Below are 17260 nucleotides of genomic sequence, written 5' to 3' on the forward strand. Positions count from 1 at the left end.
TGGTGGGTGACTTTATCACTTGCAAAAAAAAATGTGAAAGTCGTTAGACTGTGCGTGAGATGAAGGTAAGCTAACTTTCACTTGTACCTGAAAAGTGTCTCGGTGGGTAGCGCTCGAGCTCACCGATTCAGGGTATTGAGTTCGACTTCGGGTGGAGTGCGCCCCAATGTTCTCCCTTTAGCACGGCCCAATTCAAGCACGATCGATATAAGGCTGGTGGAGGTGAACGGCTAAAATGATTGACAAATCAAGAAAACGCGTTTTGGCTGGCTTCTGAACTGGCTAAACCAAACGCGTAGCTTCGCCATTCGGTGACCCGTTTTTCCTGATTCACTCCCAGATACCTGATGGTTGTATTGCTTGGCCATTCCGAATTGGCTTTGTGGCAGATGCCCAGTGCTGGCAGTGTAAACCCTGGTATCATATATCTCTTTTAAAAATAAAGGTTCTTCAGTGTGATACCAAATCATTTTTGATTTCAAAAAGAGCCAGCCACACGAAGATTCCAGAAATAACGTTTATGTGTTTAAAATGAAAACAGGTTCCATAAACAACTGGGAATAGCTGATACCAGATTTGTGAAATAGCAACGGGCTCATTGAAGTACTCTTGATGTACAATGACACAGAATAGATCAGGTTTTCTTGATCTTTATCCTGTTAAGTAGCCTACCATACATGAAAAGATTTCAGCTTTGTCCTTTTCAAAGCACAAAGAACCAATTATTCAAGTAAAGCACCCTTCACCGAATGAAATGGTTCTTTCTCAAGCAATGGATCTATGGACCACACAAACCAGTAAGGTGCTTTTGTAGAACCATTCTTTTTAAGAGTATACAACTTTGTTAAACTGATTCGATAATCGTATGTTACGAAGTGTACCTAAGCTTTCAATTTTAAACTTCTAAGAGAAAACGAATTAGAAAGATAATTGTTTGAAATTATCAGGATCGGTGTACATCTGAAACAAGAAATACAGCCGAGTCAACTCCACGCAATTAAACAGCAGAAATTAAAGCAACTAGCACCGTTGAACTTTTACCAGGATAAACGACAAGTTGGTAACATTGTTTTAAATTTTCAGCCTGGAATTAAGTTTCATCTGTTGTTACCGTCACTTCAAGAGTCCAGCAGACTCAAATTATGAAATTAATACTGTAAATAACATGATGTCGAACAATATGTTTATTGGGCGGAAACGTCTGTCTTAAAAATATGAAGGACAAGTTGATCGGGTTTCACCTACAGTCCCCAGGGCGGGGGCGGAGTAAAATCACGTGATGCACGGGGCGGGGCGTCAGGTGTGCTGTGTATTTGTTCAGAGGGCAGTCTCTTCACTGCATGTCCTCAATTCTGACGTCATGGATTCTCTGTTTGAAGCAGCACAGTGTTTGTCCTTCATAGCTTTCTCCTGTGTGAAATTCTATCATTCTTCTAAGCGTTAAACACCCCATACATTTCTTTTCTAGCTGTAGCTGCATTTAGCATCATATAAAGCTGTAGGAAGTTGGTGGCCAGTTCAACAGCAATAAGAGCAAGGAAAGACTTAACCTTGGATAATATTTAGAGAATTCAAAGACAAATTCATGCACATTCAGTTATAATGAGTCAATTTTTTTTTGGTATACTATCTACAAAAAGAAGCGACCACCCATGTAGACAAAAGACCTGGATACATGAGACAGCCACCACTGGCACTCTTGTCAATGATAGGTGTCCCTGTCAAACTGAAATCATCCTCATCCGTGGACCTTCCAGGGCAGACACCACTGAAGCCTTGTTAATATGGCACAAGATGGCACTGTGTCTAATGCATGGGACTGATATAAAATGAAAAGTAATTAATTTCTAGATTAACAGATCTCAAATGAATCACTTGTGACAGGAGTTTAGATTAGACACAAAGGAAAACAATCAGTCCCTTTGTTTGTATCCATTTTAGGACATACTGTTGTATGAAATAAAATCAGGACAAAAGCAGAAAGTTAAAGTGTGAGCACAGGTGAGGGTGTTACACAAGTTGGTGGGCACCTGGTAAATTTATTTTAATATTTTGTAATGGATCAGATCTAGCAGATTGCTCAGTATACTTTACTAATAATTGTATTTATAGGTGGTTGTGTATGGTGTATACTCTTTTAAAAATAATAGTTCTTTAACAACAGTTTACTGTGTAGGGTGGTTCCATTGCTTGACAAAAATCCTTTTGACTCTGTGAACAGTTCTTTGCATATCATATTGGTTCTTTGGGCTTTAAAAAATCCTTAATAAGTTGAAAAAACTGAAATCTTTATTGAGCAGTAAGCTACCTAGCAGAGTACTCAAGAAAACATGAACATAGCCTGTGGTCTGGTGTATTATATGCAACAGGAGTCCGCCCATGGTTATGCATATTTTTCATAATAATAATATTCAGCTATTCATTTTTGTTAATGGAATGTTACATACTTTTAATACATAAAGGTTCTTTCTGGAAGCTTATGGATTCCCCTCTGAACCACTAGAACACGTTTATTTTTGGGATTGTGGGTATGTTGGTATTGAGTATACACATGTGTGTCAAGGTGTGTACACAGAAAAGTTTGTAAATAAATTGTATGCCTTAAGATCCGAGTGCCAATAGCCAGCTTCATGTTTGTCCACTGCATGTGCAAATGCGGATGACAACTGACGTGTATGTGGTGTGCCTGTTGTGCGCTTGTATATCTGACATTGTGTATTTGTTGAATTCATGCACCACTCAGAGGGGCCGTGTGGGTTTATTTCAGTTTGTCCCGTGTGTGTCTGTACGTACAGTGTGTGTATACATTGGCATCTCTAGGTGTGTGTCCTGAGTGTCTAAAGGTGTGTGCTTGTAGGTCAGCGTGTGCTGGAGGGCCGGCACGGGTGTCGTAACCTTCGCTGTTTACTTTGCTCACAGAACACGCGCTTCCTTAGCGGCCAACAACACAAGATAGCTGGGCGGCGATCCCCGTCCAAGTCTGTTCGCTAATCCAGACCTCTGCTACGTCTTCTCTTATTTCTCGGTTTTATTTTTGTGTGTCCCGATGTGTGTGCGTGTGAGTGCGCTCTCAGATTTCAAGCTGCTGAAGTGTGCCGCGGACTAAGGTCACTGTTTTGCTTCGGTATCCAGGTGAGTGACTGACTGCATTGTATGGCAGCCCCGGTGTCAGTGCAGGGATTGTGTCCGAATCAGGCTGCCTCACTTTCTCGGACGCAAAGATGATTTAATCCAAAATGCGAGGGGTGAGTGGAAAGTTCGGCTCTGGCTTTAAATTGTTATAATGTAATACATCTTGTATTTTTTTCTTCGTTTTGTTATGAACGCTCCAGTCGCCCGGCCGCCTGTCTCTATGTACACAGGCATGTTTGGAGCTGACAGGTGAGTGCGCGCCGGCTTTAGCCTTCTGGCAGGTGGAAGCGGCGGTGCCAAAAAAGCTCTAAATGTTATAGGAGGACACGTTCAATAAACTTGTGCAGATGCTCATTTTGATAACATAACTTAGCGGCAGGCTGTAAAACGCCACTCATTTATGAGATTATACCTTCTTACAGATCAGGGTCTTAGAATGTGGAAGGACACACTTAGTGGCTCTGTAATGGCATCACATTGGGTTGTGTGATTCCTTGCAAATCTCTTGCTTGGCAAAATAACTATTTAATTCTCTGAAGGGTACTGTGAACATAAAAAAATATTTATTTGAACTTTGAAAAGATTCCTAATATGAGGAGAAAACAGAAATCTTTACTGTTTTGTAGGCTATCTAGCAGGATACTAAGAAATCAAAAAAAGTTGAACTTTTAAAAATCAGGAGCCCATTGGTACTTCACAAATCTATTGTTATCTATTCATGGCTATTTATGGAATCTGTAGGGGATTTAAATACATTCTACCTGTTGGCTGGGATTGGCTCCAGTAGACCCCCGTGACCCTGTGTTCGGATTCAACGGGTTGGAAAATGGGTGGATGGATGGATGGATCTTCATATGTATGGTTCTTTTGGGAACCAAAAATGACACCCCTCTATAAAAAAATAACTATGGGGATATTCACTTTATGTATCTAATTAAAGTTGACTTAAAAGAATAATGTTTGCTACCATTGCTTAACTTTTTTTCTAGTTACATTGACTAAGCAAATATATGTAAATGCAAATTAAAATGAATTCCTCAGGATCACAGAGCAAATCAGTGGTGTTGGTTGAACTGTCAGACCTTGTGGAGTTTTATACTGCATTTCATGCTGTACTTAATTTCAAGACATGACACAGGAACCTGGTGTAGCAATGGATTGTGCAGATTGTGCAAAGTACAAGGGCCTACGAGCTAGGGGGCCCACTCGGATCCATATAAATTCTTTTTAAAAAATGTAATAACTTGACTAAAACAACGGTATCACAGTCTCAATGCAGTGGCTTCAATGTTCAATGTCTTGTTGCAATCAACTCTGACCTCAATGGCTGACGACAAATTGTATGTTTCTGCCAATCTTCTCGTTGAACACTATAGCACTGACATTTCACCTGTGTTTTCTGTTCAATTGTCATTTTGTGCATCTTTTCAATCCATCCTGTCCACCAAGTCGACTGTTTTCAAAGTAGCTGAACTGTTGCTGATAGATCACTCTGCATTGTCATCTACTTTCAGTGACGTCTGCACAGCTTACATGTAAATGCTGACCATACCAGTGACTGTTTCTGCGTGTAAACGATTGTTCTCCAAATTCAAATTCATCAAAACTGACCTCAGGAGCATTATATCGCAAGACAGACTTAGTGGCTTGGCTGTACTCCTAAGACAACTTGACGTGTCAAACCTTGTTGAGACCTTTTCACGACAAATGGCGCACAAGTGAGCATTTGAAGGTTCATAGTGATATTACAAGTAATATGATTTGTGACTTGTCAGTCAGTTCCATTTTTGTAAGCTTTATCAGTTTAACATATCTGTAATCTGTTTTATTGTGTACCTTAGTATGTCTTACTGTGCATTAGTATCACTATTGTCAGGATTTGTGAGTGTGATGTGACCACTTTATGATGTTCATTTTCTCAGAACTTGAGTAAAACAGGTTGATTGTGTAGTAGTATCCTGTCAGCCGGTGCTGCCATTTTAATTTGTTGCAAACTGAAATTGCATCATTCTATAGCACAGAACAGTTCCTACTTCCTAGCTTACGTTACATTTTAATTATCTTCCTTCACAAAGTTGTCTTGGAAAAGTAAGCTGGTCCACATTTTACATATATTTATGTACTACTACTACTACCCACAGTTCCCAAATTTCATTCCCACAATTCATTTTGTTTTTGGTAACTTACAGCTGCTGTAATAAAGCAATTAAGAAAATGATTACAAATTCCATTTAGGGAGGTGGTTGGTTTGTCACCAGCGCCATCGCCATCCTTGGTGTCAGTGAGGACCTCACAAGTTTTGATCCCTTCGACTACCACCGGCACGTGTGATCTGATAGTGAAGCGGTCATGGACGCCACTGCCCAGCCAGCCCCTAGGACCTAACTGCAAATAAATATATTAACAGTTATGCTAGACAGGAGGGGCCCACCTCATGGCGCTGCACAGAGGCCTTCAGCAAGCTAGCTACGCCACTAACAGGAACAGTACAATTATTTCTATATTTCTAAAATGTGAGTACAGTGAGTAAGTTGGATGGGTTGACAGAACCTGTAACCTTATTATTTTATATAGCAGCTTCAAATGACAAATGCCACCCCAAAGCCTTTGTTGTGCCAAATACATTGTTTCCCAGTACTGTGGCAGACTTGCTAAAGCACTTGAGTTTAACCATCAAGAATACCAAATCAGTACCCAGATCTGCTCGAGTGACCCTGATAAGTCACTTCATCTGCTAATCACATGGTAAAAATATGGAATCATTCATACGCACCTGAAAAACCAACATGGAATTGTAGACAAGACAAAATACATATCCTCAGTGTTTGACAGTCATCTAGCCGACCTATGCTGCATTTTTAATATACAAAAGAAAACATAAGAAATCTGAGAGATGAGAGGAGACCATTCACTCTTTCAAGCTTGTTTGTGTAGCTCAGCGTTTCTCAACCTTTACGTATTTGCTACCCGAGTTTTCATAACAGTTTTAATCGTGCCCCCCCAAGGTTTTTTTGAAAGGAGCCCACTAATACCAATTTATTCTTTTTTAATTAATGATATATCATAGATGCATATTATATTATACCTACTGTGAACGCTGCTGCGCCGGGCCGTTCACAGACATATTTGTTATTAACACAGGTCCCCGCCTTGCACCAGGCGGAGCATCCTGCCGGCTAAGCCACTGTGAACGCTGGCCCGGACACAGACAGACGGACATCGTAAGTTCACCCAACACACTTTTATTTACAATATTTACAATTATATTTTCAGTGCACTACCCAGTGCCTTCTGCACCGTTCCCCCAAAAGTCCAGGCCTCACAGTCCTTGTGCCGTGCTCCTGGCTGCCTCCAGTCCTCTCTCCAGCTCTGTCTACTACCGCCTGACATCCACCAATGACTGGATGGAGGCGGCCCCTCTTATAGGAACCGGATGGGCTCCAGCTGCTTCCCGGTAATCAGTCTTAGCCACACCCCAGTGTGGCGGAAGTGCCGGCTGTGCACCCGGAAGCCATCCGGTGTCCCTGTCGTTTCCCCAGCACTTCCTGGTGTGGCGGAAGTGCTGGGCTCCAGGGTTCCTCAGGCACCTGGGCGCCGCCTGGCCCCCAACATAACCAGGACGGACACCCCTCGCGGTCTGGAGGAGGCACAAGCCCTCCTCTGGTCCTCCTGGGCGTCCCGGCCGGGGACCACACGGGATATTCCGGCATCCGGGCGCCGCCTGGCGGTGGCCACGGTGCCCTACAGGGCTGGGCTTCCAAGCCCTGTACCCGAGGCCCCCAACATAACCAGGACGGATGCCCCCTCGCGGTCTGGAGGAGGCACAAGCCCTCCTCTGGTCCTCCTGGGCGTCATGGCCGGGCTCCAGCTCCGGCCGGGGACCACACTACTTAAGTTTTATCAACATTTATCTAACTCTATATATATTTTTCTAGTATTAGAATGTAGTTTAAATTAATTTGTTTTGGTTTCAATAGAAGTACTTTTCATATTTTCGATTCTTGTTTTCTTTTTTCACATCTTTACGCCCCCCCGCCCCACAGTTTAAAAACCACTGGTTTAGCTCATAGGTTCTCAAACTTTGTTGGGTCAGAGCCCACTTTTTCAAAGAGTGATTCGATAGCAACCCCCTTGGGTGAACTATCCTATAGGGTGGTCCAGATCTAATTATGCAATTTTTAATGCAATGCAGAAAAACAATGCAAGACAAAAGAATTGTTTGAAATATTTTGTAATAAACGAAAATGGACTTACATTGAATTAATTCACTGATTTTCCATGTAATGTCCCACTTGTTCTCCATTCAGTTGTGAATTCTCTATGTAATAAACTTAATAAGTTATAGCGTAATGAAAATTGCATAATTAGATCTGGACCACCCTGTATACTACTGTATATATTGAAAAACAAAGACAGATTTTTAAAATTATTTATTAGAAGATATTAACAATATTGGTGTATTGCTCAAAGTATGATTAAAAAAATATTTTATTAAAAAAATGAATATAATATGCTCTATATATAATATAGATATAAAATATATATTCATATAAAATGAATATAATTATGCATTATTATATGAATAATAATGAGAGTGCTGAGCTTGGTGTGATGACACTAATTTTTCAATGTTTGGTGCCATTTTTTGTCATCAGCAATCTTAAATCGCTGCATTCCACTATTGACAATCTGTTTCTTTTCTTTCTTAATAGATTGTTGATCATGCTAAATCCTCTTTCGGCTAAATATGATGATGGTAGACTTGTGGATCATCTAATTCATGTTGCCATCAGGGAAAAGTGGTGTTTCTTCCCAAAGAAGAGGCATATCTGCAAGAAATAAAAGATTTGTTGTTTGGTGAAAGTGAAATCACAGACGTGAAGTTGTTGGCGTGTAGCACAGGCCGGGGGGGTTGGCCAGCTAAGCAAGCAGGGGGTGAAGCCCCCTAGTTTTTAATAAGCAGATCCACATAAGGTTTCCTTTGAATGTAATCTGTAGGTACCACACTGTAATTTTAGGTTTACACTTGAATTCTGAAACAATCTGGTATTGATAAAAAAACTTCTCACATATTTATAGTAATGTTCAATGAACCTGTCAAAACATACATAGATTCGGTCCTCTGCACGTGCGTTAATCTTGTAAGGACTTGCATGATATGAGAATGCATGACTTGTGCAAACTTGTAAATATAATGTACCAATATCTACTATTTAATACGGATGGGTCTTTCTTAATGGACATTTTGAATAGTTGGTTGAAACATGCGTTCAATGATTTTTAGTATTAATCAAACTTTTCAGGGCGTTCTTGCGAGTATTGCCCAAGGGGGCGGCTGTTGGTCCTCAACGCCCCCTTAATATGTCTTGGACCAGAAATGTCCCCTTAGATTTCTTTAGTGCCCACCGATGGGCAGTACTGCCCCTGTTGGGAACCTTAGGTTTAGCTAATCACTATGCTGCCCTGATATCTCATCCTGATACTTTTTAAAGGTTGTCAGGCTTTTGCTTCAAATCCATGTCTTGGTAGCTTTTTTCATATTCCAAAAATTCTTTAAATAAATAAGTACTTCCTGACTTCAGTCTTAAATGCATTGCCCCTTAATTTCCATGGCTGTCCTCACATATGTGATTCATCTTTAATTTGAGAGATTTTGCTAGGTCTGCCTTTGAGGACTTTCAAGACCTGGATTAGGTCTCTGCATAGTCTCCTCTTCTTGAGACTAAACAGGTTTAATTCTCTGAGTCTATCACTGTAGGACATGTCCTTATTCCTGGGGTACGCTTGGTTACTCCCATCTGCACAGTGTCAAGTGCTGCTCTGTCTTTCTTGGTCATGCCATGGTCTCCAACAGGGTTGAGCACCTATGCTCATGATCTATGGTCCCGCCGAAAACCAAGGGGGCTGTCCTCTGTCAGTCTGGGGGAGAAACTGTCCTGGAAATACTCTCTCCCACGGTCCTTCCATAATTAGGGTGTCCGTGTAATGGACTCAGCTGTTTGCCACAATATATATTAAATATATTAAAAATATAGTTTTTAACATTTTATTTGTTTCTTCAATTGTTAATGAGCATTGCTTAGACAATGAAAATGTTCTGTCAATGTAAACCCCTAAATCTTTTTCAGAAGTTGTTTCCTTTTGAACAATGTCTCCCATCTTGTATTTCAAACTGATGTTCCTGTTGTACACGTGTTGCACTTTACACTTTTCTACAATAAACTGCATTTTCCAAGTGTTCGCCCAGTTCTGAAGCTTGCCCAAGCCTTTTTGAATTGTTTTTGCTGTCTTATCTATGTCTGCCATTCCTCTAAATTTAGCATCATCTACAAATTTCAGTTTACTAACTACTGGAATCTATGTGATTGATATAAATCAGAAAATGTAACCGTCCAAAGAAAAGACCCCTGAGGCACTCCACCGATGACCTCACTCCACGTGGAGTGTTCTCTTCTTATCTGTACTCTTTGTCTCCTGCCTGTTAACCCACTTGAGATCCAGTTTTGTAAGTTACCTCTGATAATATGAAGTAACCTTGGATGGTACACACTCTAGCAATGAACTACATAAAATAAAGTGTGTTTGGTTGATTTGTATTTTTACAATGCAAGTACTGGCCTGTGAATTAGTGTCCTAAGATTGAAACAGTGAGGTGTTAATTGTGACTGAAATGGCAATTCTGTCGTTTCATTTAACTTGTTTCTCTAATGAACACCCACTCAGTGTTTCTGGCACACTTAATTATAAAATATGAGCTCTTTTGAATACATTTTTTTAGAATAACATTTAGTATATCTGGCAGATCTGCATTTTCCAGTTCCACCCATTAATGAGTAGGGTGACTTACTGGAGGTCATTAGTCCAATGTGTGAAATGAAAACTAAGTATTTGGAGATAGAAGGTTGGCTGATCATCTCTTTCCTTCTAGAGCAGGAGTTTGTGGGAATGGCTGCAGTCAGTGTCTAATTTCTAAGAAGAAGAAGAAGAAAGCCGGCATCAGTGATTCAATAATAGCAGCTGAGTAGCTGACAAGCAGTGCCCATGTTTTCTGATTTTGTCCTCTGTTTGGCTTCTCGATGGGCACAGCCATGTCCATCTATTCAGGTCACATGACACCCCCCCCCAATCAGAGTTTTACAATTCTATCTGAAATGCCATCAGTGCATTCTGAATTTCAGCTCTGTGTCTACAGAATCACAGAAGTTTATCTTGTGACACTTGTTCTTTTTTTCCCTGTCAGGAGAACAATAGGCCCACATTCTCCGTTACCTATGGACACTCAGTAGAACAACATCCAACGTGGGAACCAGGAGCTCAAGCACCTAACAAGACTGATTCCATTAAAAGCTGAAACCCTTCTGACTGTCATTTTTCCATAACCTGCTGAAAGGTACTGGCACTGATGATCTCTTCATCTTCTGTTTATCAATTTCTTATTTCTTATTTATGTCTTGAAGTCTTTTTTCATTTTCTGTTAAGTCTTCTATTTTCAAGCGCTTTATTTTGATACCTTGCTGGGTTTCTTGAGACTATTATTGCCACCGTGTGTGTTTATGGGCAGCCATTCCTGTGATGGGGTCTTATTAAATAGAAATCCAACCGAGAACATCATCATTATTAATAATAATTCTTTACCTTTTATATAGCGCTTTTCTCACTACTCAAAGCACTTCCACACAGGGAGGACCCAGAATGAGATGCCATAATCTCCTTACTGCAAGGCAACAGTGCTACCAGTACGCCACCTTTGGCCAACAGAGGCGTGTTCAACAAATGACTTTGCATTTCTGTGTGCTCTGGTGGCAAAATGTTGTAGTTATAATTGTCTTTTGTAATGTACAGAAGAGTCAAATATAACAATCAAGTCTCTGAATGACAGATTGTGACACACATCTGTTACAAGGGGTGAAGATGCACCTGGTTATGGCAGGCCTAAAGTAAGACCCAAAAGAGGATTGTAAAAGAAAGGGAGCTAGAATGAGACAGACACCCAGACTGGCAATATAAGAGCACCGCAGTATGCCAGGGTGAGTAGACTGGAGCCACCAGAGGATAGTAATGCCCCATTCACTATGAATGATGCCCAGACAGCACAGCAAGACTGAAAGGACTGACAGGATGCCATCTGAACTCTACTGGGTTGGCAAACGGCAGATAAGGTGTTTTAGTCTGGACAGGTGGGACCCTGCTTCTGAGTATGAGGTGTAGAGAGCCTGTAAGGAGACTTCTGGTTGAAGTGTCCATTTTACTCAGAAACGCCTGGGGCTCAAACATTTTGCTGACTCCAGAAAAAGTTCTAGGGTTTGGCACATAAATGGACCACAATTGTAGTAAAGAACACCTTTTGTAATCTGGGAAGTTACTTTGGTAAAGACATAATAATAATAATAATAATAATAAGAAGAAGAAGAAGAAGGATGCCTTTTATTTATATTACACCTTTCTCATGCTGAAGGCACATACTGAGTAGAGGAGACAACGATGGGAGGTACAGTAAGTGCAACTGTGGCAATTGGGAATGTGTGAAAGCCAACCTTTGCTTTGGCCCATCTGGACCACATAATTTTGTTCTGTACTTTTATTTTATTTATATATATATATATATATATATATATATATATATATATATATATTAGCTTTAGTGTTATAGGCCACAGAAATGTATATTGCCAGATTCAGGCAAATAATGTTCTGTTTTTTTGTTTTATCAATTGGTAGCTTTGCCCTGCAGGTCCACTCGCTTATTGGTGAAAAAAGGACAGTGAGTAGGGTCCTGCCCGGCTCCCCACTCCTGATGTCACACTTCTCTCTCCCCTCGGCCCACAGTCTCTGTCTTGGATTTGCATGAATATATTGCTCCTACAAGCAAACTTTGATACATTGCGCAATAAGAGAAGTCGCAAAATCAACGTCCTGCAAGACAAGGCAGTGAGACAAAAAGACAGCTGCTCTACAGGCTTTTAAATGTTGGAAGCGCGGTGCGACATGCAGATCACACAGCACGGCACAAGCAGCAGCAGCAGCAAGCCAGTTGATCGAGCATAGAGGAGGTTAAAATGTATTTGTTTCCCATTGTATCACCATTTAAGGGGAGGTTTCAGAGAAGCGACCACATCTCCTTAGCGTGCGTTCAGCCACCGTATTCACAACGTGAGAGGCAGAGATGCGAAGTGGCTGGCGTGTAGCGTGCCCCCCTATGGGGGTGGACAAGCTAGCAAGCTGGGGAAAGCCCCCTGGTGTGTGTGTATATATATATATATATATATATATATATATATATATATATAATTATTTTGGTGACATCACTTGTCACTGTTTTATGTGTTTAGTTAATACGAGAGCCATCACTGTGCATATCTGGTGTTGGAAGAACAACAAAGGAAGACATTGGGTCCAGCTAGAGGTCCCTGTTTGATTGCTAAAGGCAAGATGGAAATTCAGTTTTGAAAAGAAACAACAAATATGTTGCAACAGGCTCTGCTGCTTTGCTAAACAGGTTTCCACTTTTTGAGAGTTGGATGCCCTTTAATGAGGCGATTGATTAAATAATGGCTCACTTTTGCTTTGTATCTTCTTTTTATCTTGGCTGACCAGAAGGGATGAGTTGTCATTGTTCTTCACCCATTGTGTTCTTGTCCATTCTATGGGCAGAACTGAACATGTGCCTGTAGAGCAAGCCTCCCAAAACACTGACTAAGCCCACATGTGTGACACTGGTCAATATCATGCTACGTGCCTGCTTGGTGACGTGCTTCATGTAGCCTGTGACATTGAGGCACCAGTGTTATATAAGCTGGCTGCTCAGCGAAAGCAATGCAAAGGAAATAGTTTAAAAGGCTTTGACTGCTCTTCTTGTTAGGATACCCAGGACCTATAAAATGTATTCACCCCTTAGAAGTTTCTAGTGATATAAGTTGGCATTTTTGACCCTGGTGAACAGAAAAAGCCTCTTTAATGTCAAGACAAAAGCAGATCTCTGCTAAGTTTTTTTTTACTGCTTCCTTGTTTACTGTGTAAAGTGCCTGTGGGACCCTTGCTTCAGCTTGTACCATATATAGTACATTCGTATCAATTTTTACCATAGCATTATCAGTCTAATATAAAACATACAAGATATCTAATCCAGAGGGCTATGTCCTTTTTTTGAAAGTTCTTCAGCCAGGTATCAACTTCTTTTCATTGTTTGCTTATACCTGAATCCATTGGCTTAGCTCAGAGTTGTTTAAATTCTGGTTTGCATGGCCACACTGGCTAATTATTGCATCCACACTTCTCCTGGTTTGCTGTGGATGGTGTAAAGTTTAGGTCCACAGTGAGTCTGAAACACATAGCAAGTTGGATACACAACTCATTCTTCTTAGTCAAATGAAGATGCCTTTGGTCGACAGATCCTCATTTCACTATCCTGCAAAGTCAGGCAAGCTGCCATGGGCCATGCCCTCATTTCAATTACTGACTTTAATTTGCAAATTTAATTTCTTTACTCTTTGTCATACACTTTAAATGTCTTTCTCCTCCTCAGGATGGCTAAACGTTCCCAAGGTGTAAGGAGGAAAGAAAAGCCACAAGCAGGTAAGACTTGCGCTCCCCCTCTGACTGACCAAATCACATTGCACATTGAAGCAGATCAGAAAAAAATGAGTCGAAAGAAAACTCAAATGTTTGGGAGTGTCACAGAAAGGACTGAATTGGAGTGTGAAGGGTTGTGGACTGTAGGGCTCAGATAGGACTGTTATAAGTGGCTGTCTTCATCAGAATGGGAATGGTCATTGAGTGTCCCCTTGATTATTTGTGCTGTATGTCAGAATGAGTTCATGAACTCTGGTAGATTCAGTGATGTCATAACAACAACAACATCTATTTCTAAAGCACATTTTCATACAAATGATGTAGCTCAATGTGCTTTATAAGATGAAGAAAGAAAAAGGAAAAATATAAAAATAAGGTTAGGCAATACTAAGCAAACAAAGATGTAAAGACAGACAATTATCCAACCCCTCGGGTGGCCTGTCTTTCTGCTGGAGGCTGCAGATTTCTTCACTAAGTTCTTAATTCCATTACTGTCTCATTTTAGAATATTAGAAAAACTTTTTACAAGAACAGGGCATTTAGCCCAAAAAAAGTTTCCAGTCCTACCCACCTAATTCCTTCTGGCCACCACACTACTTACCAATTTAGTCCATATGTCTATATTTCTCTTTGTGTAGAAAAACTTCTAACGTTTGTGTGAAATTTACCCTTAGAAAGTTTCCAACTGTGTCCCTGTGTTCTTGTTGAACTCATTTTAAACTAACATTCTCGATTCGTTGTATTACAATAATTTCTTTCATAATTTTAAACACTTCAGTCATGTCACCCTTAATCTCTGCTTGCTTAAACTGAAAGGACCCAGCTCTTTAATCTTAATAATAATAATGCATTTTATTTATATGGCACCTTTCCCATGCTCAAGGCACTTCACAGAGTTTAAGAAAGAACGGCAGGATATACAGTATATAGCATTGTACTAAACCAAATAAATGAATAAAGAAGAGTAAGATAATAATATTCAGAAAAAAGCCTAACAGACAACTTAATTGACGGTCCAGCACACACACACACAGGTTACATGAGCATCTTGACAGAGAGGTAAACTGAGAGAAGGGTAATAAAGTCAAGTAAAGCTAAAAGCCTTCCTGAACAGATGAGTTTTGAGTTGTTTTTTAAAAGAATTCATGGAGTCAGCTGATCCGATTAATTTCGGTAGGTCATTCCAGAGTCTGGGCGCTATACAGCTGAAGGCCCCGTCACCCATGGAGTGTAGATTAGTGTGGGGCTCAACAAGATTGGCAGAATCAGAGGACCTTAGTGGGCAGACAGTTTCCTTTTAACTCATCATTGCAGCCCTTAATTATTCCAAAATGGATTAAATTCATTTTTTTCCTCAGAATTCTACACACAACACCCCGTAAAGACAACGTGAAAAAAGTTTACTTGAGGTTTTTGCAAATTTCTTAAAAAAAAAAAAAATTGAGAAAGCACATGTACATAAGTATTCACAGCCTTGCCATGAAGTTCCAAACTGAGCTCAGGTGCATCCTGCTTCCCCTGATCATCCTTGAGATGTTTCTGCAGCATAATTGGAGTCCACCTGTGGTAAATTCAGTTGATTGGACATGATTTGGAAAGGCACACACCTGTCTATAGAAGGTCCCACAGTTGACAGTTGATGTCAGAGCATAAACCAAGCATGAAGTCAAAGGAATTGTCTGTAGACCTCCAAGACAGGATTGTCTCGAGGCACAAATCTGGGGAAGGTTACAGAAAAATTTCTGCTGCTTTGAAGGTCCCAATGAGCACAGTGGCCTCCATCATCTGTAAGTGGAAGAAGTTCGAAACCACCAGGACTCTTCCTAGAGCTGGCCGGCTATCTAAACTGAACAATTGGGGAGAAGGGCCTTAGTCAGGGAGGTGACCAAGAACCTGATGGTCACTCTGTCAGAGCTCCAGAGGTCCTCTGTGGAGAGAGGAGAACCTTCCAGAAGGACATGCATCTCTGCAGCAATCCACCAATCAGGCCTGTATGGTAGAGTGGCCAGACGTAAGCCACTCCTTAGTAAAAGGCACATGGCAGCCCACCTGGAGTTTGCCAAAAGGCACCTGAAGGACTCTCAGACCATGAGAAACAAAATTCTCTGGTCTGATGAGACAAAGATTGAACTCTTTGGTGTGAATGCCAGGCGTCACGTTTGGAGGAAACCAGGCACCGCTCATCACCAGGCCAATACCATCCCTACAGTGAAGCATGGCGGGGGTAGCATCATGCTGTGGGGATGTTTTTCAGTGGCAGGAACTGGGAGACTAGTCAGGATAAAGGGAAAGATGACTGCAGCAATGTACAGAGACATCCTGGATGAAAACCTGCTCCAGAGCACTCTTGACCTCAGACTGGGGTGATGGTTTATCTTTCAGCAGGACAACGACCCTAAGCGCACAGCCAAGATATCAAAGGAGTGGCTTCAGGACAACTCTGTGAATGTCCTTGAGTGGCCCAGCCAGAGCCCAGACTTGAATCCGATTGAACATCTCTGGAGAGATCTTAAAATGGCTGTGCACCGACGCTTCCCATCCAACCTGATGGAGCTTGAGAGGTGCTGCAAAGAGGAATGGGCGAAACTGGCCAAGGATAGGTGTGCCAAGCTTGTGGCATTATATTCAAAAAGACTTAGGCTAGGCTGTAATTACTGTCAAAGGTGCAAGTATTGAGCAAAGGCTGTGAATACCTATGTAAATATGATTTCTCAGTTTTTTTATTTTTAATAAATTTGCAAAAATCCCAAGTAAACTTTTTTCACATTGTCATTATGGGGTGTTGTGTGTGGAATTCTGAGGAAAAAAATGAATTTAATCCATTTTGGAATAAGGCTGTAACATAACAAAATGTGGAAAAAGTGATGTGCTGTGAATACTTTCTGGATGCACTTTATTATGAATTTCATCTGCCCAAGCCTGTATGCTGTTCAAGTCCCTCTATAATGATTCAAATGATTCTAGATGATATACCAATCCTCCAGCATGGCATCATCCGCCAACATGACCAGCATAATCCATTCTTAACATCCCCAGTTCTGATAGAGTTCATCACACCATCACCATCATCCATCCGTCCACCCATTGTCATCTCTCTATTATATTAAAAAATCCTGGGACGAGACGAGACTTTTTTGCCTGGGACAAGACGTAACTTTTTCAGAGAGATACTTTCAAGTCCCACGAGATGAGACTTTGTGCCAAGAAATTTACCCACTCCCGGGGCTGAAAATAAATGACAAAGAGTAGATGACAAAGTAGAACGCCGTAAAGAGTTTCAAAAACGTTGGCGCAAAACACATGCAGAGCAGGTTTGACATAGTGAAAGTAATAAAATTCGAAAGTCTCAATAAAATAATATTAAAGATCGCATTAGTGCAAACAAATGGAAATTATTACTCCGTGGAATAACGGAACAGAGAAAAGAGATTGAATATATTGTGTTTCTTCCCAATGAAGATGCCTATCCACGAGAATTACAAGATTAGTTGTTTGGTGAAAGTGAAATCCTCATACACGAGCGGCAGAGATGCGAAGTGGCTGGTGCGTAGCGCTGGCT

The 17260-nt window shown here is 40.9% G+C and overlaps 1 protein-coding gene across 2 annotated transcripts in view; it reads left to right on the plus strand.

Moving 5' to 3' along the window:
* The first annotated feature begins 2995 nt into the window (after positions 1 to 2995).
* ccdc33 (coiled-coil domain containing 33) overlaps positions 2996 to 17260 on the plus strand; it is a 335403-nt gene continuing 321138 nt past the window's right edge. The window contains exons 1-3 of one of the 2 annotated variants that reach the window (XM_039773700.1): positions 2996 to 3245; positions 10373 to 10522; positions 13655 to 13704. In XM_039773700.1, coding sequence (XP_039629634.1) covers positions 13656 to 13704 — 49 coding nt within the window. In that variant the 5' untranslated portion in view covers positions 2996 to 3245; positions 10373 to 10522; position 13655. The remainder of the gene's footprint in view (positions 3246 to 10372; positions 10523 to 13654; positions 13705 to 17260) is intronic. The other variant, XM_039773702.1, reaches the window with a different exon arrangement.

This window comes from Polypterus senegalus, chromosome 12 (assembly GCF_016835505.1).
Source record: "Polypterus senegalus isolate Bchr_013 chromosome 12, ASM1683550v1, whole genome shotgun sequence".
NCBI classification, from domain to species: Eukaryota; Metazoa; Chordata; class Cladistia; order Polypteriformes; family Polypteridae; genus Polypterus; species Polypterus senegalus.